The sequence below is a fragment of the Lepus europaeus genome, chromosome 7, assembly GCF_033115175.1.
Source record: "Lepus europaeus isolate LE1 chromosome 7, mLepTim1.pri, whole genome shotgun sequence".
Taxonomy (NCBI): domain Eukaryota; kingdom Metazoa; phylum Chordata; class Mammalia; order Lagomorpha; family Leporidae; genus Lepus; species Lepus europaeus.
In genome coordinates, this window is record NC_084833.1 from 65,615,785 (window position 1) to 65,642,806 (window position 27,022).

A 27,022-nucleotide genomic window follows, 5' to 3' on the forward strand; every position below is an offset into this window, starting at 1 on the left:
CGCCTGCGGGGTGTGGCGAGGCAAAGGCGGGGCCTGGCGCGGACTGCTGCAATGCGCCTGCGCACAGCCTCCCCCGCGAGAGGGAGGGCGTTGCGCACGCGCGCCTGGCTCCGCGTCCTCTAAAGCAGGCGAACCGGAGGCTTCCGCGGTAGGTTTGCCCTGCGCCGGGTCGTGCAGATCTGGGGCGAGCTTGCGCGTCCCGCCACCGTTTTTGCAGCTCTTCTTGTTTAGTATGGTTGCCACCACCTGGGCCTGTATTGCAGAAATCGCCACAGACGCCGAAGGGCCGCGGAATCGGGACGACATTGGTGACTGGCGAACTCCCGGCCATCTGCGTGCACCGGGTGGAGATTTAATTTTTCCCAGCTCTTGCCGGTTACTCGTTGACCTCGTTAGTTTGCCGAACGAGGCTCCCTAGCCCCCACTGGAAGCTGTGGGGGGCGAAAACTCAGTAAAGCAATTACTGCTTCCTGGCGAGGCGTGCAAAGGAGCGAGAATATGGTTACCCCTGCAGCCCTATAGAGAGATCCCTCCGACTTCCCCCTCACAGTCGTGGCTCGTGAACGTCCCTGTGTTGCTTCGTGCCAACATGAGCGATCGCTATTTGGAACAAAGGATTAGTATAAAATTTTGTGTGAAATTGGACAAGTCCGCAAGTGAGACCCACCATCTTCTCAAAGAAGCTTATGGGGACGAAGTCATGTCAAGGGCCCGCGTTTTTGACTGGCACAAAAGGTTTAAGGAAGGGCGGGAAGATGTTCGAGACGACGCCCGGAGTGGCCGCCCAGTCACGCACCGGACCGAAGAAAACATCCAGAAAGTCAAGGATCTGGTTCGTTCAAACCGGCAGTTAACCGTGAGGATGATGGCGGAGGAGTTGCGTTTGGATAAGGAAACCGTTAGGCTCATTCTGAAAGAGAACTTGAACATGAGGAAGGTTTCTGGGAAAGTTTTATCGGGTGTTTGAAGGATGCCCCGAAACTTGACTTTCGGGCTGCTTTTCCAAAGGAAACTAGAAAAAACAGCTCCTGTGTGAGGAAGGAGGTGGTACGTTGTGAAGCGCGGGGTCCTCTGCCCGCATACTGGCCAAGGGTCCGCTCCCCCGCCAGCCAGCTTCTGCAGGCGTCGTCTTCAGCAAGGCTGCCCACCAGGGCGGCCCAGGCGTGGTTCACACCCACACCGTGGTGAAGGGAAGCTGCCTCCCGCCTTCATCGGGCGCCCAGTCCTCTCCGCTCCTCCTGCCTGCGTGGCTTCCTCTGCCACTTACTCTTGGCTCCCTGGTGGGGCTGTCTCCCTTGCTGCTCTCCACAACTTGCAAGAAGGTTTGGCTGCTGACTCCCAGGACCTGCTGATGGCTGCATTCTTTGGCTTGACAAGAGTTTGGATCTCCTCCCTGCCCAGACCTTGGGTTGTTTGTGATGATCCTGTTCCTTTGTTCTCAACATTCTGCCTCAGGGAACCATGCCCGTGAGACGTGGGAACAGGATCTCTCTGGAGCCTGCCCCTCTGTGCCAGGGAGGCATGCTTTTCTGGGAAGATCCCAAAAGAAGGCCTACGGTTTCAGCCTGCTTCACAGTCAGGGCCCGATGTACAGTGTACAAGCCACTGGCGTGCTGACAAAGTGAGCGCTGCTGGGTGTGCGGTCTGATGGGGCCCAGATGACTCGGTGGAGCCCCTCAGGCCTCAGGGCTTGGCCACCATCCTGCCCCTCAGAAGGACTGCATCTGTTTCATCCTCATCCTGTGCTTTGGATCCTCACTCACTTGGGTATTCCCTTTGCCATAAGAGAAGAATCTGGTTCCAGAAAATACAAACCAGTGGCCCCAGGGCTGGGCTGTGATGTGTAGGCAGAAAGACCAAGTGGTGCTCTATAGACTGTGAAGTAAGGCAGTCTGCTACCCACGTGCCAGTTCCCGCCCAGCAGCCCGCTTTTAGTAACGAAGGCCAATATTGCCAGGTGTATTTTGAGCACCTGCTGTTTTTAGAACTGTGAAATTATGGTCATCAGAGACTGTAAGGCCGGGCCAACTGGTTTTTGTAGCAGATCCATGAGGAAGGGGGAGAAATCGGGTTATGAAAGCTTCACAGCAGGTGGAACAGCGTGAGACTTTGAACCTGCATCAGTAGAAAATAATGACTCCATTAGCTAAAATAGCAAAGTGCAAAGGGGAAGATAATGGTGTTGCAGAAGATGTGCAATTGGGGATAATTTGCTGCTTCTCCAAGTCTGTGCCAGTGGTTTGCAAATTGCTTCTTCCGAGTCTGTGAGTAGGTTATTAACCCACTTACTTGATTATATGATTTTTCTGTGGAACCCAAGAAACTACAAGTTCAAGCTCTTACCTCTTTCATTGCTGCCTTCCTACCAGGATTTATAGAAAGGAACTTCTTCCAGGTGGGTTCCAAGTTATACCACACAGACTGAAAACATCTCAAAACCTGGTAAGGATGCAGGAGGAAGGAGGAGGTAACAGGATGTCCCAGCGTGGACCTGTGTCCCTGTTTCACTCAAGGGGTTTTTGCACATTTCATCTTCTCTTATTTAACTAGTAGGGAAGTAAATAATATTGGTTGATAGTAAAGACCTAATCCAAGTTCAACATTGTTATTTTTAGAACTGCTCTTTCACTCTCTACTGCATTAAAAAGATTGCAAGTTCCTCATTAATACCAGTCAGTTTTGAAACACCTTGAAATCTGGACCTTGTACCACAAAGAAAGATACTGTGTTTAAAAAAAAAAAAAACAAACAAACAAACAAAAAAAAAACACAACTCTTAAACCATGCCACAGCTTATAACTTTTTAGCTATTTAGGAATCCTAAACATTCCATAGCAAACATTACTGTCTACCCACATCAAGTGAGACCCTAGTTTCCCCACAAACACTTGCCTCCAAGGACCCTGCACTTTGGGAATGCAGCCCCGCCCATAGCTATTGCAGCTTTGTTGCTGAATCTTGTTAATAAGGCTCAGGCCTAGTGGTCACTATTGCAAATTTGTATGCTCCTGGGCTCAGGCCAAGATCCCAGAACAATACCTGCAGGTATTATCTCCAGTCTGTCATAACACAGAGGTCTTGAAAGATGTTATTTCTAGACTGTCTTCCAGTCTTATGAACAGGGCTGGAGTGACTGCCAATACTGCTGGCCCAAGACCCATGTTGGAGGATAGGTACTAGAGCAACAATGGCCCTAGTAGAGTTTGAACACAGCAGCCAGAAGAGGTAATTAGGAATGTGAATTCAAGTTGTCCTAAATGGCTAAAAGAAGGACCTAACGCATTACGTTAGCTCACGGCGTGGCTCGTTTGTCAGGCTTCCCAGCAGTGATAGGATGCCTCCGATTTAGGGGAAATAAAGTGACCGCCATGACAGTTGTCCAGAACAAACCATTCACACCTGGCTGCTCAGAATCAGTAAACCTGAGGCTAGAGCGTGAGCTCCTAAACAGGAGGATTCTTACAGAACAGTGCTTACTCGCCCACCGTGTTGCTGACCTTGATTTTGCCCTGACCTGCACCTTCTGTTCAGGCCTAATGAGCTCCTGGCCTATAGCCTGGTAGATCCAGCAATGCATCACACCACAGACTGTTGCCCTTGGCCCTTCTCAGATGCCTCTTGGTGTCCTCTCTGCCTTGGTGTTTGCTTTTCTGGTTTTGGACTCCTCCTCCAAGAGCTGCTTTGGTCCCCCATGGTGTGCGGATCCTTGAGTTGCCCTTTTAGTCATGATCCACCACTTGACCTGAAACTCTTCCCCTTGTTTGGAGCCTTCTAGCTCCCCACTTGAGCCACTGAGTAACCAATCTTCTCCAGCCCTGGTCCTGTGTTACCTTCCTGTCTCAAGGAGTGAGGTGAGATGCGTGGGGAGGTGGTGGTTCTTGTTCTTGCTTTTCATAAGGTACAAATGGAGGAGAAACCTCCCTCCCACCTTAGCTACCATCAGTTGCACCCCCAGAGGCAAGTAGGGTTACCAGTTTCTCAGGGAAGCAATTGAATTACCTCTTATACTGAGAGCCAGAAAACTTTTTTCAGAGCTATAACAACCAAATCCCATTCTGGGAACTGTGTTTCTTGTGACAGGACGAGGGCCACCTCACTGCCTGTCCCTTTGGTTCAGCAGGAAGAGAACTGACCGTCTTCAATCCTGGACCATAATTCTCAAACTTCACATAATCCATCTGTGAATCCTTTCCGTTTTCCAGTTGCTCTTTGCTGCCCCACGCTCATCTCATTCCAGTTCAAAATCCACGTGTGATGTTGTGGAACATGACTGAACTGTAATAGACATCTTCTAGAATACTGATTTAATTGATTTTATCTAATTCTCCCCTCCCATCACACTTCCTCACCTTGTTTCTAACAATGATGAGAAACAAAAAATAGAATGTTCATTGAATCTTTGACTTAGAAAAACACATGGGTGGTTCTGCAGTCTTGTGAATCCTGCTGCCTCTCAGTTCTCACTGAAATGTCATTATTTGGCAAGAATGAATACATAGGGCCTACTTTCAAGAGCCTTCCTTCCAGATCTATTTCCAGTCAAAGTCCAGACTTGCCATTGGAGATGCCTGGATAAATCTAAATGCTACGTGACTTGAGGACAGCAGGAAAAGGAGGGGACGTGCTGCTGCATCACATACACTGCTCAGCCGGCCTGCTGTTTGCAGACGTTGGCATTGGCATTGTCAGGGTCCATGGGGCTCAGATGAAAGAGCCTTCGACTTTGTGGCTGAGCTGTACACTACTTTGAACTCCAACTGCTTCTTCAGCTTTCCCAGATTTTACCAGGCCTTTGCATCCTATTCAAAGCAGCCCTCCTATATTTATGTTTTCTGTAAAGTAAATCTCTGCCTATCAGATCCTTGCAAGTATTATCCCAATTGATCACTCTCTGCTAGCATTAATAACCAGAAACAAAGATCTAGAGTGGGGAGCTTCAGGGCCTCCCAGGACCTGCTAGTGCAGGGATCTGCACACTTGTGTAAAGTCAATGTAGGCTTTGTGGCCTCGTGGTCTCTGTTGCAGCCGCTCGGCAGACATAGCTAGTGCAGAAACAGGTGAGCATGAGCGTGTTCCAATAAAACCTTATGATTGGATATTGGAATGTGAATTTCATACAGCTTGCAAAATACTATTTTGATAATTTTTCAACCATTAAAAAAGGTAAAAAGCATGCTTAACTTGCAGGCTGTTAACAAAAACTGATGGTGGCTCCGATTTGGCCCATGGGCCATAGTTTGCCAACCCCTGATCTAGTGTACATAAAATGTGTATCTAAAAATGACAGGCCGGCGCCGCGGCTCAATAGGCTAATCCTCCGCCTAGCGGCGCCGGCACACCGGGTTCTAGTCCCGGTCGGGGCACCGATCCTGTCCCGGTTGCCCCTCTTCCAGGCCAGCTCTCTGCTGTGGCCAGGGAGTGCAGTGGAGGATGGCCCAAGTCCTTGGGCCCTGCACCCCATGGGAGACCAGGATAAGCACCTGGCTCCTGCCATCGGATCAGCGCGGTGCGCCGGCCGCAGCGCGCTACCGCGGCGGCCATTGGAGGGTGAACCAACGGCAAAAGGAAGACCTTTCTCTCTGTCTCTGTCTCTCACTGTCCACTCTGCCTGTCAAAAATAAAAAAAAAAAAATTTAAAAATGACAGATGATTGATCATTTTCCATCAGTAATGTTAATGCCAAATTGATCTGGCAGTGTCTCACAGTGTAGAAATTGTGCAATATTGGAGGGACTATTTATGAGGAGAGAGTAAATTAGAACTGAATAATTAGCCGGCACCGCGGCTCAATTGGCTAATCCTCCACCTTGCGGCGCTGGCACACCGGGTTCTAGTCCCAGTCGGGGCGCCAGATTCTGTCCCGGTTGCCCACAGCTCTCTGCTGTGGCCCGGGAGTGCAGTGGAGGATGACCCAAGTGCTTGGGCCCTGCACCCGCGTGGGAGACCAGGAGAAGCACCTGGCTTCCAGCTTCAGATCAGCGCAATGCGCCAGCCACAGCGGCCATTGGAGGGTGAACCAACGGCAAAAAGGAAGACCTTTCTCTCTGTCTCTCTCTCTCTCTCTCTCTCTCACTGTCCACTCTGCCTGTCAAAAAAAAAAAAAAAAAAACTGAATGATTGGCTATTTCACCTTGCCCATGTTCCACATCACAAAATGAATTTTGTGCTGTTTTTGACTAAAACTGATATGACTCAAACTATCATCCGTGTTGTTCCCATGTAATATCTCAGAACCAATTTGGCAGTACTGAAAATGGTGCCAAATTGCAGCCAGCAGTAATAGAATGAACCACAAGTAGTTCCAAAAATGCTTTCCCATGGACAGCATTTGAATAAATTTATGCTGTCACCTATTTAAGTGTTTGTTTGTTTTTTTTAATTTTTGACAGGCAGAGTGGGCAGTGAGAGAGAGACAGAGAGAAAAGTCTTCCTTTTGCCGTTGGTTCACCCTCCAATGGCCGCAGCGGTAGGCGCGCTGCGGCCGGCGCACCGCGCTGATCCGATGGCAGGAGCCAGGTGCCTATCCTGGTCTCCCATGGGGTGCAGGGCCCAAGGACTTGAGCCATCCTCCACTGCACTCCCTGGCCACAGCAGAGAGCTGGCCTGGAAGAGGGGCAACCGGGACAGGATCGGTGCCCTGACCGGGACTAGAACCCGGTGTGCTGGCGCCGCAAGGCGGAGGATTAGCCTAGTGAGCCGCGGCGCCGGCCTGTCCTATTTAAGTGTTTACTATGAAGTTACAAAACTCACTGAAGTGTACTTTTTCGTGCTTATAAAAAATTATATACTTGTGTATGTGTGTTTATACATGTATACACAAATCTACATATATATATATGTGCGTGTATATATGCAGACATATATTAACAGCTCCTTGTAACTGGTGCTGTTAATAGGTAAGCACATTTATTTTTCCCTTAAAGAGAGTTTGGTTGTGTCAGCATCATTTAATCTGATTTTCCAAAATTGTAATGGAATCTCAGGATTGAACAGACCTTTACAACGGAGTCTGACCCAGCCACCCATGTTTCCCTTGACCTCGGAGTATACAGCTGCTGAAAGACCATAGGAAAAAAGATTCTGTGTTAATTCACTCAACATATGTTTTTGACTGACTGTATGTGCCAAGCACTGTCCTGTGTGCAGTGGACAAAACAGACACAGACCTTGGATTTCAGAGTCGGACATCTAATTACGTTGCTCCTTGCTCTTGCAAAACTTCTGTCCCATGTGCTCACACTAACTCATTGTTCGCTGCGTACCTGGAAACAGGTATGACCTCTGCCGCATGCCTTCATGCCTGTCCAGTTGCATTAATAATTTGAGGACTATATGTTCTACTTGAAGTTTTATTATCTTTGAGACAGATCTATGTTGGTAGAAAAACAAGCTGGCAATGTTGGAAGTGTAGATTGGCAACAGCTTTCAGAAAAAGCAATTTGGCAGTATCTATTAGGAGCTTTAAAAATGTTTATATCCTCTGATCCTCTAATTCCACTTCTGGGAATCCATCCTAAAGAAACAGTCTAAAATGTGGGCAAAATTTATACTTTACAATCCAAAAGTCCAACGGTAGAAAATTGGTTAAATAAATTACAGTGTGACTATACAATGGGCTATTATGCAGTCATTATAATTGATGGTTATGAAGAGCATTTGACAGCATGGCAAAATGCTTGTAATGTTAAGTGAAAAGAGTGATATATAAAATTGTATATATAAATCTAAAAAGATTTTTTTAATGACTGGAAAGAATATACTAACTCTGAGTGGTTGGATTATAGATATGTTTAAATTTTTCCTGGGTTTTATGCTTTTAAAAAATCTTTTTCCACAATACTATTACATTTATTGTAAGTGAGAAACAACAGTATCAAAAGTTGGCAGTGGAGAGACTGAGGCCACATCGCCAGATTGGCCCATGAACAGATATCTGGCTGGGCCAATATGAACGCTAGATAATAGATAATTGTGTTGGAATCAGGAATGGGACAAAGGGAAAATGACCTGTCCTAAAGGAGAAGGGAACATGGCCAGAATCCCTACCAAAAATCAAGTTAGTTATGAGGAGACACCTTGAGTGACATGCTGCTGTTAGGCAGTCCTAAATAGGTATTAAAAAAAAAAAAAAAAAGAGAGAGCCAGCGCCATGGCTCAATAGGTTAATCCTCCGCCTTGCGGCGCCAGCACACCGGGTTCTAGTCCCGGTCGGGGCGCCGGATTCTGTCCCAGTTGCCCCTCTTCCAGGCCAGCTCTCTGCTATGGCCTGGGAGTGCAGTGGAGGATGGCCCAAGTCCTTGGGCCCTGTACCCCATGGGAGACCAGGAGAAGCACCTGGCTCCTGCCTTCGGATCAGTGCGGTGCGCCAGCCGCAGCGCACCAGCTGCTGCAGCCATTGGAGGGTGAACCAACAGCAAAGGAAGACCTTTCTCTCTGTTTCTCTCTCTCTGTCTACTCTGCCTGTAAAAAAAAAAAAAGAAAGAAAAGAAAAGCACCCATGAATTGGGTATATGAGAGCCCTTCAAAAAGTTCATGAAAATGCATATTATGGAACAGCTATGCATGGATTTAAAAAAAAAATGCCAAAATAAACTAACCTTTAATTCCATTTCCATGAACTTTTTGAAGTTCCCTTGTATTGTGACAAATGGTGCAAGTTTATGAAATGCTCTCCCAGGTAAAATTGACCTCCTTTGGATTTCACTCGCACATTCTCTCCTACAAAATGAATTGTCTTAGATGGACTCTTTGAAGACTCCTTGAGCCTTCCACGTGATTTCTTTAGTGTAGGAATAACTTCCAGTGTGCCAGGTCTCCTCCCATGTGAAGACACGCAAGCAGCATGGATACTCGCTGGAATATTTGGTATCCTACATGTAGAACAGCATACACATCCCATTAATCATCTGAATGTTGAAACTCGTAAAACTCGTAAATGTTGCAAATGTTATTCTGTTGATGTCCACAATTACTGTGCTTTTATTTATGTCTGAGTAATTGTGGGACTTTAAAGAGTGAGAAGTTACATAGTTAATGCCCATCTATAAATGAAACTGTTGTGTTAAGGAAATACATACTTAATGGTTGCTTTAGTAAAATGATTATCATTAAAATGTTAAATATATCTCCTTGGTGACATTCCAAAGCTTCAGATGGGTACACAAGGAGAATACATATTTTATAGATATATACAAAGGGGTCTTCCAAAAGTTTATGGAAATGTGTCTAGTGGAAAAATTCTGCATGGATTTCAGAGTTTTTTGGGCCAAAATAAATTTATCCTATATTTTTTCACAGACTTTTTGAAGTACGCTCATGGATTATAGCTTTGTCAAGCTGGGAGAGTTCAACACTTCAGTGTACATCTCTTTGACACTAGAAAGAACAAAAGAATGAGACTGGAGTTTCAGTTGCGGCTTCGTAACTAGCCATGTAATTTTGGACGGTTCATTTGCAACTTCTGATCACTCCAGTGTATTCATCCACTAGAGGAAAATGGAGCCATCTATCTCATGGAGCAGTTAATTTTGCTCATGCCACAAATATTGAGTGGTTGCTTATATGTGTCTGGCCCTCTTCTAAACTTAGGATGTAGCAACAGACAAGACAAAAAAACAGATTCCTCCTTGTGAACATACATTTATAGGAAATAAAAAATAAGAAAGATGAGTAAAACTATAGTATATTAGATAGTGTTTATTAGATTTGCTGCTTTTGAGGTACATAGCACAAAACCTGGTACTCAACAGATAGTAGCTAAGTACTCCCAGATAGTAATTTCCTTTGCTGCTGTAGTTTTCCAAACAGTTCCTGAATCACTCTACCTAAAATGGTAATTGACAAAAGGCCTGACCCAATTGCCTTCTATTTCTTGCTAGTTAATGAGGTCTAAATCTGTGCTGTGCTTGCTTAGGAAGACAAAAGAATCCTTACAGTGGTGTTCTGTACTTCCTGGATGGCAGAGTAATCAAGGTGGTGCCTACACACTGGATAAATGGCCTTCTCTGGAGCCAACTGGCTGGAGCTCTTGCATGGGGCTGGAAGGCAGGCGTTAGGTCCACAAAGACAAATACTTAGTGTCGTTGCTGTTTAAGCAAAGCAAACCAGAAAACTTTAGTTTCTCTTAATGAAAAGTTCTGTGCCCAATATCTGTGCCAAACCTTGGAGAACTGAGCAAAGTTTGTAGTAGTGGAAGGATTATTTATGGCTACTGCATTATTTATGGGCAACCAGGGCATAGACAGAAAGCCAGAAAAACGAATGCTTGTGGTTGGTTGATATTTTTGCTCGTTGCAGAAAATTGGAAAGTTGAGAACTATTTAAAGAAGCCGCTAGAAGTTTACCTGCAGCTAGCACTCTGCCTCAACTTGCTCCTTCAAAATACCCAGTAGACAGTCACTGACTGAATTCCTTCCTTGGGCCTCAGCCTGTACCAGGCCCAGAGGATACAGCCCTTGCTTTGTGGCTAGATAGAGGAAGAACCAGAGATGGAAAGACTGCACCAAGAATGGTCGATCCTTCCCAGAGGCCGCTCTAAGGAGCCAGCATTTGTGAAGTATTTGTAACAGAAAGTTGAAAGCATCTCACGTAGGGTGATTGTGGAAATGGGAAATGGATTATAAAGAAGTAGAGAACAATGGTACTGTGGTGTGTGTCAATGCCATCCCTGCCACCTCACGCAGAAAGGCCCTGAGCTCTGTGCCCAAGGATTCAGTGTGGAATATTGCCTCTCAGAAGAAACTAGATGTTAGGCTGCTTGCCAGTTCCCCTGGTCCTTGCTTTAAAAATCTAATAAGTGAAAATTCAGAATTACAGCCCAGATCAGATGAGGAAATTGGCCCAGGAAGGCTGAATGACTTTTCTTGAATCACACATTTAGTTGGTGGCAAAGCCAGAATAATAGTGAAGACTCTTGAACCTTATGCTGTCCAGGAAGTTTTTTCTATTACTCCATTGAGAAAATTTTCTTTACTAAAATATACATTCTTAAGCAGTCTTTAAAATGGTACTCACCCTTGCAATCATCAAATGGTTTACCCACAGTTGATTTATGTACAGTTTTGAAAGAATGTTTACAGTATATAATGTGGTGCAGAGGATTTTTCCAAATTGCCCTGGGGTGCCCATGCCCCCTGGTCCTTCTTCCAGAGTTGTGTATTCGTAAGTAAACGTTGGCATTCTGTCATTTATTTTTCCAGATGTTCTTCCCCAGCCGTGTATATTTTGTGTTTTTAATATTTCTCGCGTTCTTTTTTTTTCTCTCATCTGGGCACATACATCCTGATAAAGCTCTCAGCTATCTCCTCTGTGCTGTCTCAGATTTCTGAGTGTGTTTACATTTGTGACACAGTGCCTGATGTCACAAATGCTGTCACATCATTAGGCCTTACATCCCTAAACTCTAGCCTTGCGTTTCTAGATGTTCTGAAAATTCCGTACACTTTACTTGTAAACGCCACCATCCTGTGCCATGACATTTCCATAGTAACGTAGTTTAAACAGGAAGCCAAAGCAAAAGGGGTGAAGGTTTCAAATACAAGAATGCATTAAAAATAGGAGCATACATAAGATGGTGCAGCTCTCCACTTCAGCATCACCATTGCTGTCTTCCCACGGCTGGGCACAGCAGCCACCCCCTGTGTATGGGGCCTATTCATATATCATGGAAACTGTAATACTTAATTGAAGTTAATTGTTTGTAAACACCTTTTCACCTCTACAAGCCCATGAACTTGAAAGCCAAAACCACATCTGACTCTTTTTTGAGTTCCCTACATCCAGAATAAATCATACCTGGTACTGTTCAATAAATGTTTGATGTGTGAAGGAATTGCTATTCCAAAAAATTTTCTTTAAAGAATTATTTATTTATTTGAAAGTTAGAGTTATAGAGAGAAAGAGAGAGGGAAAGAGAGGAAGTGACAGAGCTTCCATTCTCTGTTTCACTAGCCACATAGCCACAACAGCCAGGGTTGGACCAGCCCAAAGCCAGAATCCTGGAATTCCGTTAGAAGATCCAACATGGGTGTCAGGGGCCCAAAGACTTGGGCCATCTTCCACTGCTTTCCCAGGTACATTAGCAGGCTGCTGGGTAGGAAATGGAGGAGCTGGAATTTGAGCCAGTGCCCATATGGGATGCCAGCATCACAGGTGGTGGCTTAACTTTCTGTGCCACAGTGTCAGTTCCCTTTTTAATCATTTTAAAGTATACATTTCAGTGACAGTTCTCATATTTTGGATATGAGACCCTTATCAGATATATTACTTGTAAATATTTCCTTCCATTCTGTGGATTTTCTTTTCACTTTCTTGATAATATTCTTTGATGCACAAAAGTTCTAAATTAAAAAAAATTTTTTTTTCATTAATTTGAAAAAGCGAGATCTTCCATCCACTGGTTCACACCTGCAACAGCCAGCACTGGGCCAGGCTGAATCCAGGATCTCAGAACCCAATCCACGTTTTCCAAGTGGGTTGCAGGGACCCAAGTACTTGAGCTATCCATCACTTGTTGCCTCTCAGGGTGCACAGAACTTGTACCAGGCACTGAGATATGGGAAGTGGGGGTCCCAAGTGGCATCTTAAGTGTCGTACCAAATGCCCGCCCCTAAATTTTGACAAGCTCCAAGAACTCTGTCAGTTTAGATCTTCTGGTTAGGTCTTTGATGCGTTTTGTGTTTGTGTTTGTATGTGGTTCAAGTGCCCGGCTTCTTTCTTTCACATGTAGCTATCCAGTTGCTTAAGCAGCACTTGTTGGAAAGAGTATTCTTTCCCTATTGCCACATTTGTTTTTGAAAGATATTTACAGTTATAAACCGACAGCTCTTTTTTTCTTTCTGTACCTTAAAGATTTTGCTCGTCTTCTGGCTTGTGTTGTTTTTATTTTCGTTTATTTGAAAGACAGAGACATCTTTGCATCCGCCAATTCACTCCCCAAAGGCTCACAATAGCTAGGGCTGAGCCAGGCTAAAAAGCCAGGAGCCCAGAACTCACTCTGGGTCTCCCACGTGGGTGACAGGGACCCAGGTCCTTGAGCCGTCACTGCTGCCTCCCAGGGCGTGCATTAGCAGAAAGCTGGAATTGGTGGCGGAGGCAAGACTCGAACCCTGGCGCTCTGGGTCAGAAGTCTGCCCTGTCTATGAATCTCACCTTTGTTCCTCTGTATATTCTGTCTCTTGCCACTCTTTTTTGTTCTTGAGATTTATTTATTTGAAAGGCAAAGAGAGAAAGAAAGATCGTCCATCTGCTGTTTGGACCAGGCCAAAACTAGGAGCCAGGAACTCCATCCAGATCACTTACATGGATGGCAGGGCCCATGTACTTGGGCCACCTTCTGCTGCCTTCTCGGCACATTAGCAGGGAACTGGATTGGAAGTGGAGCAGCCAGGACTCTGCTCGAGTATGGGATGCTGGTGTCACAGGCTGCAGCTTAACCTACTGCACCACAACACTGGCCACTCTTGGCACGCTAAAACTTTTTCTTGGGCCAGCACTGTGACAAAGTGTGTTAAGCCACCACCTGCTGTGCCAACATCCCAAATGGGCACTGGTTGGTGTCCTGACTGCTCCACTTCTGATCCAGCTCCCTGGTAATGTCAACAGGGAAAGCAGTTGAAGACAGCCCAAGTATTTGGACTCCCGCACCCATGTGGGAGACCTGGAAGAAGCTCCTGGCTCCTGGCTCCGGCCTGGCCCAGCCCTGTCCATTGTGGCCATTTGGGGAATGAACGAGTGGATGGAAGATCTCTCTCTCTCTCTCTCTCTCTCTCTCTAACTCTACCTTCCATATAAATTTTAAAATATTTTTTAAAAAATACTTTATCACTGACTTGATGCAAATTTGATTAAGCTGAGCCATGTTTCTTATGCTTAGGGTTCATGGAGCTGTTTTGATTTGTGGGTCTAAAGCTTTCATCAAATTTGGAAAACTTACCATTCTTTCTTTTTTCTTTTTTTAAGATTGATTTATTTATTTGAAAGTCAGAGTTATACAGAGAGAGAAGGCGAGGCAGAGAGAGAGAGAAGTCTTCCATCCACTGGTTCACTCCCTAATTGGCCTAAACGGTCAGAGCTGTGTCAATCCGAAGCCAGGAGCCAGGAGCTTCTCCCGGGTCTCCCACGCCGGTGCAGGGGCCCAAGGCCTTGGGACATCTTCCACTGTTTTCCCAGGCCATAGCAGAGAGCTGGATCAGAAGTGGAGCAGCCGGGACTCGAACCGGTGCCCATATGAGTTGCTGGCACTCAGGCAGTGGCTTTACCCACCATGCCACAGCTCTGGCCCCTCCGGTTACATTTATATTAAGCCACTTGAAAGTGTCCCACAGGGCTGGCGCTGTGGCATAGGGGGTAAAGCCGTCACCTGCAGTGCCAGCATACCAGATAGACTCCGGTTCGAGACCCGGCTGCTCCACTTCTAATCCAGCTCTCTGCTATGGCCTGGGAAAGCAGTGGAAGGTGGCCCAAGCCCTTGGGCCCCTGCACCCACATGGAAGACCTGGAAGAAGCTCTTGGCCCCTGGCTCCTGGCTCCTGGCTCCTGGCTTCGGATCAGCACAGCTCCGGCCATTGCGGCCATCTGGAAAGTGAGCCAGCAGATGGAAGACTCTGTGTGTGTGTGTGTGTGTGTCTGCCTCTCCTTCTCTTTCTGTGTGTAACTATGACTTTCAAGTAAAATAAATAAATCTTTTTTTTTTTAAATCTCATAGTTCACTGATGCTGTGTTCTTCAACTCTTTCTTTTTTTCCTCTCTTTGTGTCTTTTTGTATGGTTTCTATGCTGTGTCTCCAAATTCACTAATCTTGAAGTGTTTAAACTATTTATTATAGTTTCCTTCTCTAAAAGTTTCAGTTGGGTTTTTAAAATAGGTTTTCTTTACTTTGGAATAATTTGGGATTTGTGGAAAATTTGCAAAGATAGTGCAGTGTTCTAGGTCCCCCATTCAGTTTCAGTCTCCTCTAATGTTATCCCCAGTACTGTGGTGTGCTTATCAAAACCGAGTTACTAGGGCAGGTGTTACTGCACGGGGAGTTAAACCACAGCTTTCAATGTCTGCATCCCATATCAGATAGCCTGGAATTGAGTCCACTTCTGATCCAGCTTCCTGTTGATACGCAACATATGATGGCTTCACCACCTGGGTTCCTACCACTCACATGGGTGACCTGGACAGAGCTCTTGGCTCCTGGCTTCAGCTTGGCTCATCCCTGGCTGTTGCAGACATTTGGGGAGTGAACCAGTAAATGAAAGCTCTATTTCTCTATCTCTCCAGCTCTCTCTGACACACTGCCTTTCAAAAAAAGAAATAAGGGGCCAGTGCTATGGCGTAGCGGGTAAAGCCACTGCCTGCAGTGCTGGCATCCCATATGGGTGCCGGTTCAAGTCCCAGCTGCTCCACTTCCCATCCAGCTCTCTGCTGTGGTCTGGGAAAGCAGCAGAAGATGGCCCAAGCCCTTGGGCCCCTGCACTGGCATGGGAGACCTGGAAGAAGCTCCTAGCTCCTGGCTTCGGATTGTCACAGTTCTGGCCGTTGAGGCCAATTGGGGAGTGAACCCGTGGATGGAACACTTTCCTCTCTCTCTCTCTGCCTCTCCTCTCTCTGTGTAACTCTGACTTTCAAGTAAAATAAATAGATCTTAAAAAAAAAAAAAGAAAGAAGTAAATCTTTTTAAAAAACAACAACTGGGAGTTGTGGGTATTTCTGTTTTTAAGTAATTTTTAAAATATTTATTTATTTATTTGAAAGAGTTACATAGAGAGAGATATCTTCCATCTGCTGGTTCACTCCCCAGATGGCTGCAACAACTGGGGCTGGGCCAGGCTGAAGCCAGGAGATTCTTCCAGGTCTCCCACATGGGGGCAGGGGCCCAGGGACCTAGACCATCATCTGCTGCTTTCCCAAGCGCATTAGCAGGGAACTGGCCCAGAAGTGGAGCAACTGGGACTCAAACTGGCACCCATATAGGATGCTGGCATTTGGGAATTGTTTAAAAACATAAAAAACCAAAGATATCAACATCAGTATGTTACTGCTAACTAAATTGTACAGTTGATTCACATTTCAAGTTTGTCCACTAATGTCTCTTTTTTTTGTTCCAGGAACAAATTAAGGATATCACATTGCTTTTAAAAAGCCTGTCTCCTTATTTTCCTCTGATCCATGGAGGTTTCTCAGTCTTTTCTTGTTTTAAAAGGCCTTGAAGGTTTTGAGGTATATTGGTCATGTATTTGGTAAAATGTCCCTTAATTTGGGTTTGTCTGGTATTGTGATTAGCCTGGTTGTGGGTTTGAGGAAAGGATAACAGTGAATTACCCTTCTCATTATGCTATAATAGAGGGTCTATAAGAGCCACATGGCATCACTGGTGTTAGCTTCCTTCACTTGGCCAGCTCTTTGCTGTGAAGCCACTTTTTTGTTTTTCCTTTTCCATGTTCTGGAAGCCAGTCATTAAGTTCAGCCCACACTCAAAGGCAGCAAAGTAATTAAGTTCTTTCTCCTGGAGAGGGTGCTAAATATATTATTCGGAATTCTTTTTTTTTTTTTTTTTTTTTTTTTTTTAGATTTATTTATTTGAAAGGCAGAGTTACACAGAGAGAGCAAGACACACAGAGAGAGGTCTTCCATCTGCTGGTTCACTCTCCAAATGGCCACAACAGCTGGAGCTGGGCCAATCCAAAGCCAGGAATCAGGAGCCTTCTCTGGGTTTCCCATGCGAGTACAGGAGCCCAAGGAATTGGGCCATCTTCCACTGCTTTCCCAGGCCATAGCAGAGAGCTGGATCAGAAGAGGAGCAGCAGGGACTCCAACTGACACCCAAATGGGATGCCAGCACCATAGGCGGTGGCTTTACCCGCTATGCCACAGTGCTGGCCCCTGGAATTCTTATCTCCCAGTTTATTTATTCAGTATTTCCTTGTAACAGTTTGGACTCATGTTTATTTTTTATTTTGGGTCGTAATCCAACAATGTGTTATTTATTTTGTGGCTCGTAGTATCCTGACTCTGGCCAGTGGATGCTCTTCTGGCTTGGTTGTGTGTTTCTTTGACAAATGGTTATGTATGCTTTTGGGTTTTGGTCTTTTTTTTTTTTTTTTTAACACTTCCTTAGCTTCTGGTACTGCAACATACTCCAAAATAGCTTTGTATTTTCCCTGCTTCAATCCTGTGATCAGCCGTGTCTCTGCAGAGTCCTGTTGCTTTTTTTGGAGAAGAGTGTTTAGAAACCAGGATATGTCTGTTGTGACTGAGGTTTAGGTCTTTTTCATACCTTTCATTTCCCTGCTTAATAAACTCAGACTTCTGGGTTATTGATCACATAGAACAGTTATGTTTTTGTTTGTGTGTGTTTTCAGAGACAGAGAGAGATCTTCCGCCTACTGATCATTCCCCAGATAGCTACAACAGCTGGGCTGGGCCAGGCCAAAGCCAGGAGTCCAGAATTCAATCCAGGTCTCCCATGTGGGTGGCTGGGACCCAAATACTTGAGCCGTCATCTGCTGCCTCACAGGGAACATATTAGCAGGAAGATGGCATCAGAAGTAGAGTACTGGAGACCAGAACCAGGCTCTCCAGCATGGGATATAGGTACCCCAAACAGTGACTTAGCTGCTGTACCACACACCTGCACTAGTACCTGGTTATATCTTTTTTTTTAAAAAAATTTATTTATTTTATTTGAAAGGTAAAATTATAGAGAGGCAGAGGCAGAGATGTCTTTTATCCACTGGTTCACTCCCCAGTTGGCTGCAATGGCCGGAGCTGTGCCAATCCAAAGCCAGAAGCCAGGAGTTTCTGCCGGGTCTCCATGTGAGTGCAGGGGCCTGAGGACTTGGGCCATCTTCCACTACTTTCCCAGGTCATAGCAGAGAGCTGGATCGGAAGTGGAACAGCCAGGACTCAAACCAGTGCCCATATGGGATGCCAGCACTGCAGGTGGTGGCTTTACCTGCTATGCCACAGTGCTGACCCTGGTTATGTCTTTATCAGTTCTATCTATTTTCTTCAGGTTCCAATGACTGATTTTTCTCCTCATTATAGGTCCCTTAGTCTAGGTCCTTTTGCTTTTTGGAAATTGCTTTGGGCTGTTATTTTTGGTTTTGTGAGCTGAGACTGTGGTAACACTATTCTACAGGTTTTTTTTTTTTGCCCACTGTTGTGGCAAAACCCATCTGATGCCTGTCTTACCACTCTGCATGTGGGGAACAGAAAGTGGACCTGTGTGTGTGATCTCTGAGAATGGTTTCTCATTTACTTATTTGTTTAACAGGCAGATCAAGAGAGAGAAAGAGCTTGCATTCCATCCATTAGTTCACTTGTAACAGCTGGGTTGGGGTGGGGGCAGAGCCAGGAGTGGGGAACTCAATTCAGGTCCAGGCCCGCTGTGTGAGTGGCAGGAACTTGATTCCTTGAGCCTTGTGCTTCCCGCCAGGGTCTGCATTAGTAGGAAGCTGGGGTCAGGAGCCAGAGCTGGGTATCAAACCCAGGTATCCTGACCCGGGATGCAGCAATACTGACCAGTTTCTTAACTACTAGGCCGAATGCCTGCCCCAGGAATGGTTCCTTCTAACGCTTGTGGGCAGTTCTCTCTCTGGCCTCAGGGGGTTTCCCAGCACGTTCACTAAAGACTTCAGGGGACCCCTCCTCAGAGAGCTGGAGCTCACTTTTTTATTTTATTTTATTTTTTGACAGAGTTAGACAATGAGAAAGAGAGACAGAGAGAAAGGTCTTCCTTCAATTGGTTCACTCCCCAAATGGCCGCTACAGCTGGAACTACGCTGATCTGAAGCCAGGAGCCAGGTGCTTCCTCCTGGTCTCCCATGCAGGTACAGGAGCCCAAGCACTTGGGCCATGCTCCACTGCCCTCCCGGGCCACAGCAGAGAGCTGGACTGGAAGAGGAGCAACCGGAACTAGAACCCGGCACCCCGACCGGGATTAGATTTGGGGGTGCCGGTGCCGGAGGCGGAGGATTAGCCTAGTGAGCCGCGGCGCCAGCCGGAGCTCACTTTTGTTCACCCCTCCTCACTGTTCTTCCTCACGACTCCAGCAACCTTGACCTCCTGGGACTCCCGACCCCATCTCCTCAATCCAGGAAACTCAGGCTCAGCCTGGGGTTGCTCGGGCAGCAGGGCCCAGAGACCCCTTAGCTTCCTCCGGGAGCTAAGCAGGCCATCTTAAGGCTTAGTTCACTTGCACCTGTCTTTAGTTGCCTGGTGTCAGTGTCTTAAAACCACTGGTTCATATGTTCTGTCCAGAATCATTTGGTCCCTATTACCACATGTTCACCAAAAGTGGAAGTATAAGCGTAGGAAACGAACAGAGCCAGAGGCTCTGATTAGCACGCAAGCGTGCATATCCTAAACGCTAATGAGGGAATAGTGTGGTGCTGAAGTGCGTGGACTCAGGAACCACATTGTGTGCAGTCTGGGTCTAGCTTTGCATCTTACTAGCTGTACCTCCTAGGCCAGTTAGGAAGCCTTGCTGGCTCTCTTAAGATGGGAATAATAATAGCGCTGTCTGGTGGAATGAGAGGAGGGTTAATTATATGTAAAGCATTTGGAACAGTGCATGGTTCAGTGTAAGCATCCAATAAATATTAGCTGTTAGTATTATTATTATTACTCTTTATACTTATTAAAGGAAGCCAGCAAATTTGGCTGTGAATTTGCTATTATCCCTAGCAAAGTGGAAATACTAGTTGGAGGATTTACTGTCCATAAAATGCATATAGACTGGTTGGACATGAGAAGTATGAGATTTCAGAATATCTCTCCCCAAGATTGCTCATAGAGTACTTTATGATGTCTGAGTAGTGTACCAGACTGAGTGAGGGCCGCAGGATTTTTCTCTTAAACCATTCCCGCAAGAAGCCAATAGCTTCACGTTAGAGCTCAGTTCAGTAAAGACAATTTTGCTGGGGCTGAAATGTGGCAGTACCTTTCCCTGGCGTAATCCAAAGATCTGGCTTCTAGCATCAAAAGGAAACTACTAAAGCAGATGTCATTTGAGCAAGTCCCCATAAATATAAGGAGGTCGGTTAGAATTCCAGTGGTGCAGAGAAGAGGCAACTAAAGCTTGAGCCCCAGGCCGGCGCCATGGTTCAACAGGCTAATCCTCTGCCTAGCAGCGCTGGCACACCGGGTTCTAGTCCCGGTCAGGGAGCCGGATTCTGTCCCAGTTGCCCCTCTTCCAGGCCAGCTCTCTGCTATGGCCCGGGTGTGCAGTGGAGGATGGCCCAAGTCCTTGGGCCCTGCCCCCACATGGGAGACCAGGAGAAGCATCCTGCCTTCGGATCAGCACGGTGCGCCGGTCGCAGCGCGCCGAGACCTTTCTCTCTGTCTCTCTCTCTCTCACTGTCCACTCTGCCTGTCAAAAAAAAAAAAAAAAAAAAAAAGCTGAGCCCCAGGACTGTCTGGGGTGCAGAATGACAGGGTGCTGGCGAGGAAGCAACCCATTCAGCGGTGAGGATCCACAAGGCTTGGCGACTGATGCCGTATAGGGAGGAGGAATTTCCAAGGGCTGGGAACTGAAGGAGCCAAAGACAGAAGGAAGGAAGTTGGACCGCTGTGTTGTTCAAATCTTCTGTAGCCTTTCTCGGACATTGCCAGCCCACTCGACAGGAAGGAAGGGAGGAAGATTAAAAATCTGCCACCATGGGAATGGCTCCACTTCTTTCTGCCGTTCTATCAGGCTTTGTTATACCTTCCTGGTGAACTGTCCCTTTCCTCGTCGAAGTGTACTTTCTTTCTTTTTAAAAAAAATTTTTTTATTATTTTTTGACAGAGTGGACAGTGAGAGAGAGAGAGACAGAAAGGCCTTCCTTTGCTGTTGGTTCACCCTCCAATGGCCGCTGCGGCTGGCGCATCACGCTGATCCGAAGCCAGGAGCCAGGTGCTTCTCCTGGTCTCCCATGGGGTGCAGGGCCCAAGCACTCGGGCCATCCTCCACTGCACTCCCGGGCAACAGCAGAGAGCTGGCCCGGAAGAGGGGCAACTAGGACAGAATCCGGTGCCCCGACCAGGACTAGAACCCAGGGTGCCGGCGCCATAGGCGGAGGATTAGCCTATTGAGCCATGGCGCCGGCCGAAATGTACTTTCTAATGCCTCTCTGCCTTACAATCCATTCCCGTTGCATTCTTTCACTTCATCTCTGCCTGGTGCCTCTTCCTCACCCTTTGAACATGTCATAGTCATTATCTGTTGCGTGTATTCTTGCAATCAGCAGTCAGCTGAATTTTTTATTTAAATCCAATCTGAGAATCTTTGCCTATTTTTAGGCAAGTTTCTATTCCTTCTTATTCTGTTTCTCCCCTTGTCTTTGACCTGTCTATTTACCATGTGTTTTCCTTGTTTCTTCTTTGCTCTTTTCCTGCCTCCTTTTGATTTTTTTTCTTTTCAACCCTTCTATTCTCACTGGTGGTTTGGAAGTTCTGCTTTCTAATTCTGGTCTTCCCGTGGGTGTCCTTGCATGTTAATGTGCACATTCGGCTGAACACTCTTCCATTCCTCACCGTCTCTGGCTCACTGTGAAGATTTCAGGAACCTTAGCATCTTCTCAGTCTAATCTCCACCTCTTCCATTGTCTAGGCAATTGGAGGGTTTGCTTGTTTTTTGTTTTGTTTTGTTTTTGTATTTTAATTCCAGCTTACTTTTAACTACTTGCCCAAATCACCAAATTAGATTTTGTTTTGTTTTTGTTGTTTTCAGATTTATTTATTGCCCTTGTAGTGTAGCTGGTTAAGCCACCACCTGCAATGCTGGCATCCCACATGGGTGTCGGTTCAAGACCCAGCTGTTCCACTTCTGATCCAGCTCCCTGCTAATGTGCCTGGGAAAACAGCAGAGGATGGCCCAAGAGCTTGGCCCCTGCACTTTCTCTCTGTTTAACCCTTTTAAATAACTAAATAAAGGCAGAGTTACACAGAGAGAGATTGAGAGAGAGAGAGAGAGAGAGAGAGAGAGAGAGAGGAGAATCTTCCATCCACTGGTTCATTCCCCACATGGCCACCACAGCCCGGGTCTGGGCCAGGCTGAAGCCAGGAGCCAGGAGCTTCTTCCAGATCTCCTACATGGGTGCAGGGCGACAAAGAACCAGGGCCATCCTTCGCTGCCTTCCCAGGCAGATTAGCAGGGACCTGGATCAGAAATGGAGCAGCGAGAACACGAATTGGCACCCATAAGGCATGTCAGTGCTGCAGGCAGTGGCTTTGCCCATTATGCCTCAGCACTGGCCCAAAATTAGATTTTTTTTAAAAAAGATGTATTTATTTGAGAGGTAGAGTAACAGAGAGAGGGAGTGACAGAAAGGTCTTCCATCCACTGGTTCATTCCCCAAATGACCACAAATGCTGGAGCTGGGCTGATCCAAAGCCAGGAGCTTCTTTCAGGTCTCCCCCATGGATGCAGGGGCCCAAGCAATTGGCCATCTTCCACTGCCTTCCCAGGCCACAAGTAGAGAGCTGAATCAAAAGAGGAGCAGCCGGGACATGAACCAAAGCCCATGTGGAATGCCAATGCCACAGGCAGAGGCTTAGCCTACTAAGCAACAGCACTGGCTCCCAGATTAGATGTTTGCATCCTTGCCTACCTTTTTATTGAAATATTATTCACACATGGTAAGGCACATCCATTTAAAATATACAATTCGGGCCGGCGCCGTGGCTTAACAGGCTAATCCTCCACCTTGCGGCGCCGGCACACCGGGTTCTAGTCCCGGTCGGGGTGCCGGATTCTATCCCGGTTGCCCCTCTTCCAGGCCAGCTCTCTGCTATGGCCCAGGAAGGCAGTGGAGGATGGCCCAAGTGCTTGGGCCCTGCACCCGCATGGGAGACCAGGAGAAGCACCTGGCTCCTGGCTTCGGATCAGCAAGATGCGCCGGCCGCAGCGGGCATTGGAGGGTGAACCAACGGCAAAAAGGAAGACCTTTCTCTCTGTCTCTCTCTCTCACTATCCACTCTGCCTGTCAAAAAAAAATAATAAAATAAAATAAAATAAAATATACAATTCAATCCTTTTGAGTATATTCACAAAATTGTGCGAACTTCACACTGATTTTAGAACTTTCATTATTGAACAAAACCCAACTCTAGACCCATTCGTAGTCACTCCTGCTGTTCCCTACCTCCAGCCCCCTGCAAACTTTCATCTACTTTCTGTCTCTATGGATTTCCCTATTCTGGGCGTTTTGCATGAATGGAATCAGACAATATGTGGCTTTTTGCCTCTGATTCTTTGACTTAGCATAATGTGTTCAAGGTATATGCATGTTGGAGTGCGTATCAGTACTTCATTCCTTTGTAGGGCTGACTGATATTCTATTGTCTGGATAGATTACATTTCATTCATTACTTTGTCAGTTGATAGACCTTTGGGTCATTTCCATCTTTTGGCTGTGTTGCAAAATTCTTCTATGAACATTCATGTACACTTTTTTGTGGGTATTCGTTTTAAATCCTCCTGAGTATATGCCTAGGATACTATTAATAAATAATACATTTTTAAATATTTAATGGTGTGCTAGTAATCCTTTCTCACATGGAAAGGGTTATGGAGACCCCAATTTGAAGCATTTGTTGGTTTCTAGAGTGTAAATATTGGAGATCCCAAGGAGACATTGCTGAATGCGGAGTTGGGGAGAGGTGCACAGTAGCACACAATTCTCTAGTATTTCTACCTATAAATACCAGAGAAATAAATGCCTCCAAAGTATAGAGAATGTCACAGCGTAGTGAAATAATAAAAAAGGGAGCTGGTGCAGTGAGTTAAGCCACTGCCTTCAATGCCAGCTTCCTATATAGGAGCTCCAGTTCAAGTCCTGGCTGTTTTACTTCCCATGCAGCTCCCTGCTAATGCACCTGGGAAGGCATGGAAGATGAATGACTCAAGTGCTTGAGCCCCTGCCACCCACATGGGAAACCCGGATGAAGCTCCTGGCTCCATTTGTGCAGTGAACCAGAGGATGTAAGACTTTCTCTCTCTCTCTCTCTCTCTCTCTCTCTCTCTCAACTCTGCCTTTCAAAAAAATAAATAAATCTTTTTTAAAAAATGAATAAAAATGAAAAGTGAGGCATTGTGAGTATTGTTACCTTTATATTTTAAATCATTCAGTTACGTGTAGATTTATATAATTTAACCTTTAGTAACAAGTATCTAACACCCTTCTCAAAATTCCCGAGATGCCACCAGTCTGCTGCGTGGGCTCCAGCACTTCACTCGTCTCCCACACCCTCATCTTAGGTCTTCTTCCTGAATTCAGCTTTCTTCCTGCTGAAGTTTCTCTGTCACTGAACGGCCAACATGAGTTTGTGTTCCAGCCCAGCTTGCTGTTCTGAAAATGTCCGAAAGTTTGACTCTCATTTATTACTCATAACTCATTTATTATTCTGGTCTGAGGTTTATTTTCTGCCCACATTTTCAAGACAGCATCCTACAGTCTGTTGGTGTCCACTGTTGCTTATGAAAGCACCACTGTTATTGTAGTTAACATCCCTTTTGGAAATCTGTGCCTTGTCGCTGAGAATTCTTTTTCTCTCTTTGCCTTGTGGGCGGGAGGCTAGGAGGCTCAATCCTTGTTCTGATGATGCACCACTGTCCAGAACTCCTGGGGGCCTCCGCTTGACGAGTCACAAGAAGACCTCAATCTCATTACTGTAAAATGACACCCCAGCTCTGACCCCAGGGCCAGATGCAGCGTCTCATCTCATTTACCATGAGTTCCAAGGACCTTTGGTCTGCTGTCAAAAACTGAAAATCATTCCCCCAAGACAGAGATGTCTTGCAACTTAGATGCAAAAGAATGTGTTGTCTGCTTTGTAGCCAACTTTCAAATAAAAATTACAGAAATGCTTAAAGCAGCAGGAGCAGCATTTAAATAAATGTATCCTCCCAGGTTGATGTCATGGAAGAAGACAACCCTGCATTTGGTTGTGTAATTTCTGCTGATTGTGGAAAGAACACTGGACTTGGTAAAGACACACATGGGGTCACAACGTAGGTCAGGCTACCGTGAGATGGGCACGCTCTCGCATTGGTGAAATTGTAAGTTGGCGGTGCTTTCTCAGAGCAATCTGGCAATAAGTACCATGAAGCTTTAAAGAACTTAAACTAGTTTACCTAGGAATTCCATCTCTTAGGAAATAGTCCAAGAGGCATATACAGTGATTCGCGGCAGCATTGTTTGTAAGATAGTAAAAAGAAGGAAATCAGGGTGGGCATTGTGGTTAAGCCACTGCTTGGGATGCCCTCAACGCATATCCAAGAGCCTGGTTCAAGGCCCAGCTACCCCAAGGTTCTGATCCAGCTTCCTGCTAAGGCACCCTGGGAGGCAGCAGATGATGGCCCAAGTGCTTAAGTCCCTGCCACTTCCATGGGAGACACACATGGAGTTCCTGACTCCTGGCTCCAGCCTGACTCAGCCCTAGCGCTCGCATGCATTTGGGGAATGAACTAGGTGAACCAGCCTAGAAGATAAATCAGTCTCTCTCTCTCTCTCTCTCTCTCCCCTCCCCCGCCCCCACTTCTCTCTGTCACTCTTCAATTCAAATAAATAAATCTTTTTACCAAAAGAAGAAAGAAAAAATGAAGGAAATAACCTTGAGGTCTTACAATGTGGAAATGATTAGGTAAATTATGGTATACCCTTTAAATGAAACAATGCAACCATTAAAAATGATGGTTTTCAAGGATCATTGGTGGTACTTGGAGTTGTTCATCGTAGAATAGGTGATAAAATCAGACTATAAAATCACATGCATTATATAGTCCCATTTTTACTTTCTGTATGGGAAAAAAAGGACTTGGTAAACCTAAAATATGAATAGTAGTTTATCTAGGAAATGAAAATTATAGGTGATTTCAAATTTTCTTCATTATATTTTCATATGTACAGTTCTTAAAAATTATTCTGACTATAAATATTACTTTTAAGCCTAAAAAAATGTAGAAGCTAAAATTACTTTTTAAGAAAGAAAGAAACATGTTTTCCAGGGAGAGAAGACATCTACACCCAAGGAGCTGATGGTTTAGTGGAGAAAAGGAGACATCTACCAAATTAATTCCAAGATAATTAAGGTGATAAATCAGGCTCTTCCAAGTGTGGAGGGAAAAAATTAGCTCTGCCTGGGAGAGTTGAAAGCAGGTAAAAAGGGATAGGGTCTTGCGGGGTGACTAGGAGTTCTGTGGGGTTTTGTGAATTGTTAAGCACTATGTGAGTTAGTCTTTGGCCTTGCCTCCTAGAAAGCTCTCCTTGCCTCTTTCCCATGCTCCCCGAAGCCCAGGAGCCCTGGGACAGGAAGCGGCCGCAGTTACACGGTCACACTCCAGTGCTCCAGCAAGTGACCTGAGATGCAGCCAGCTAAGGAGACCATCCCGGACCAGAGGACATAAAATTAGCTGGGAGCAGGGCCAGGGAGAGCTGGAGGGTAAACAGCTCCCCTTGCTTCACCATCCCGGGGAAAGGCTGGCTCTGCCTGCAGCCTCCACCCTGAGTTATGGGGCCACCGCCGCCTGGGGGATGGTAAAAACCGCGAACAAGCGCCACACATCAGCCTACGATTTACCCTGGCAGGAAACGGTGTGTCAGATGTCCACACAGCCTCCAGACAGGGTGGAGTGGAGACGAGGGCCGGGAGTGAGGGGCCCGGGAAGGGGCCGAGGACTGTTCTGCTCCGAAAGAACAGAGAAGCCGAGTGGAAGGGACTGAAGCGCCATCTGATCTAATGCTCCTGATTCTTCTCCAGCGCCCCCTCACATCGTCATTGGGCCCTGTCTTCAGGTGGGGCTCAGAAGCCACCTCTCCGCTACCTCCTACCCGATGCCCCTGCCCTCGGCTCCAGGCTTTCATCACTGTTTCACTTTACGGAAAGAGAAAAAGGGAATTCAGGACCCTCTGCATGCCAGGCACTGTGCTTATAATATGAAGTGTCTCCAAGAAGTTCATAGAAAATGTATATTTCAACAAATTGGTGGAAAAACAGAATTAAAAGATAACTTTGTTTTGGTGTAAAAATTTGAAATCCATTCCTAGTATTT

At 46.1% G+C, this 27,022-nt stretch overlaps 1 protein-coding gene across 1 annotated transcript; it reads left to right on the forward strand.

Annotated features, from left to right (window-relative positions):
- The first annotated feature begins 117 nt into the window (after positions 1-117).
- On the forward strand, positions 118-26,215 carry GVQW3 (GVQW motif containing 3). The gene is given in 4 exon segments (XM_062196737.1): positions 118-959; positions 962-2,442; positions 23,832-23,953; positions 25,979-26,215. Coding segments are annotated over 2 exon segments (597 nt in total). The 5' UTR covers positions 118-589; the 3' UTR covers positions 1,189-2,442; positions 23,832-23,953; positions 25,979-26,215.
- The last annotated feature ends 807 nt before the right edge of the window (positions 26,216-27,022 follow it).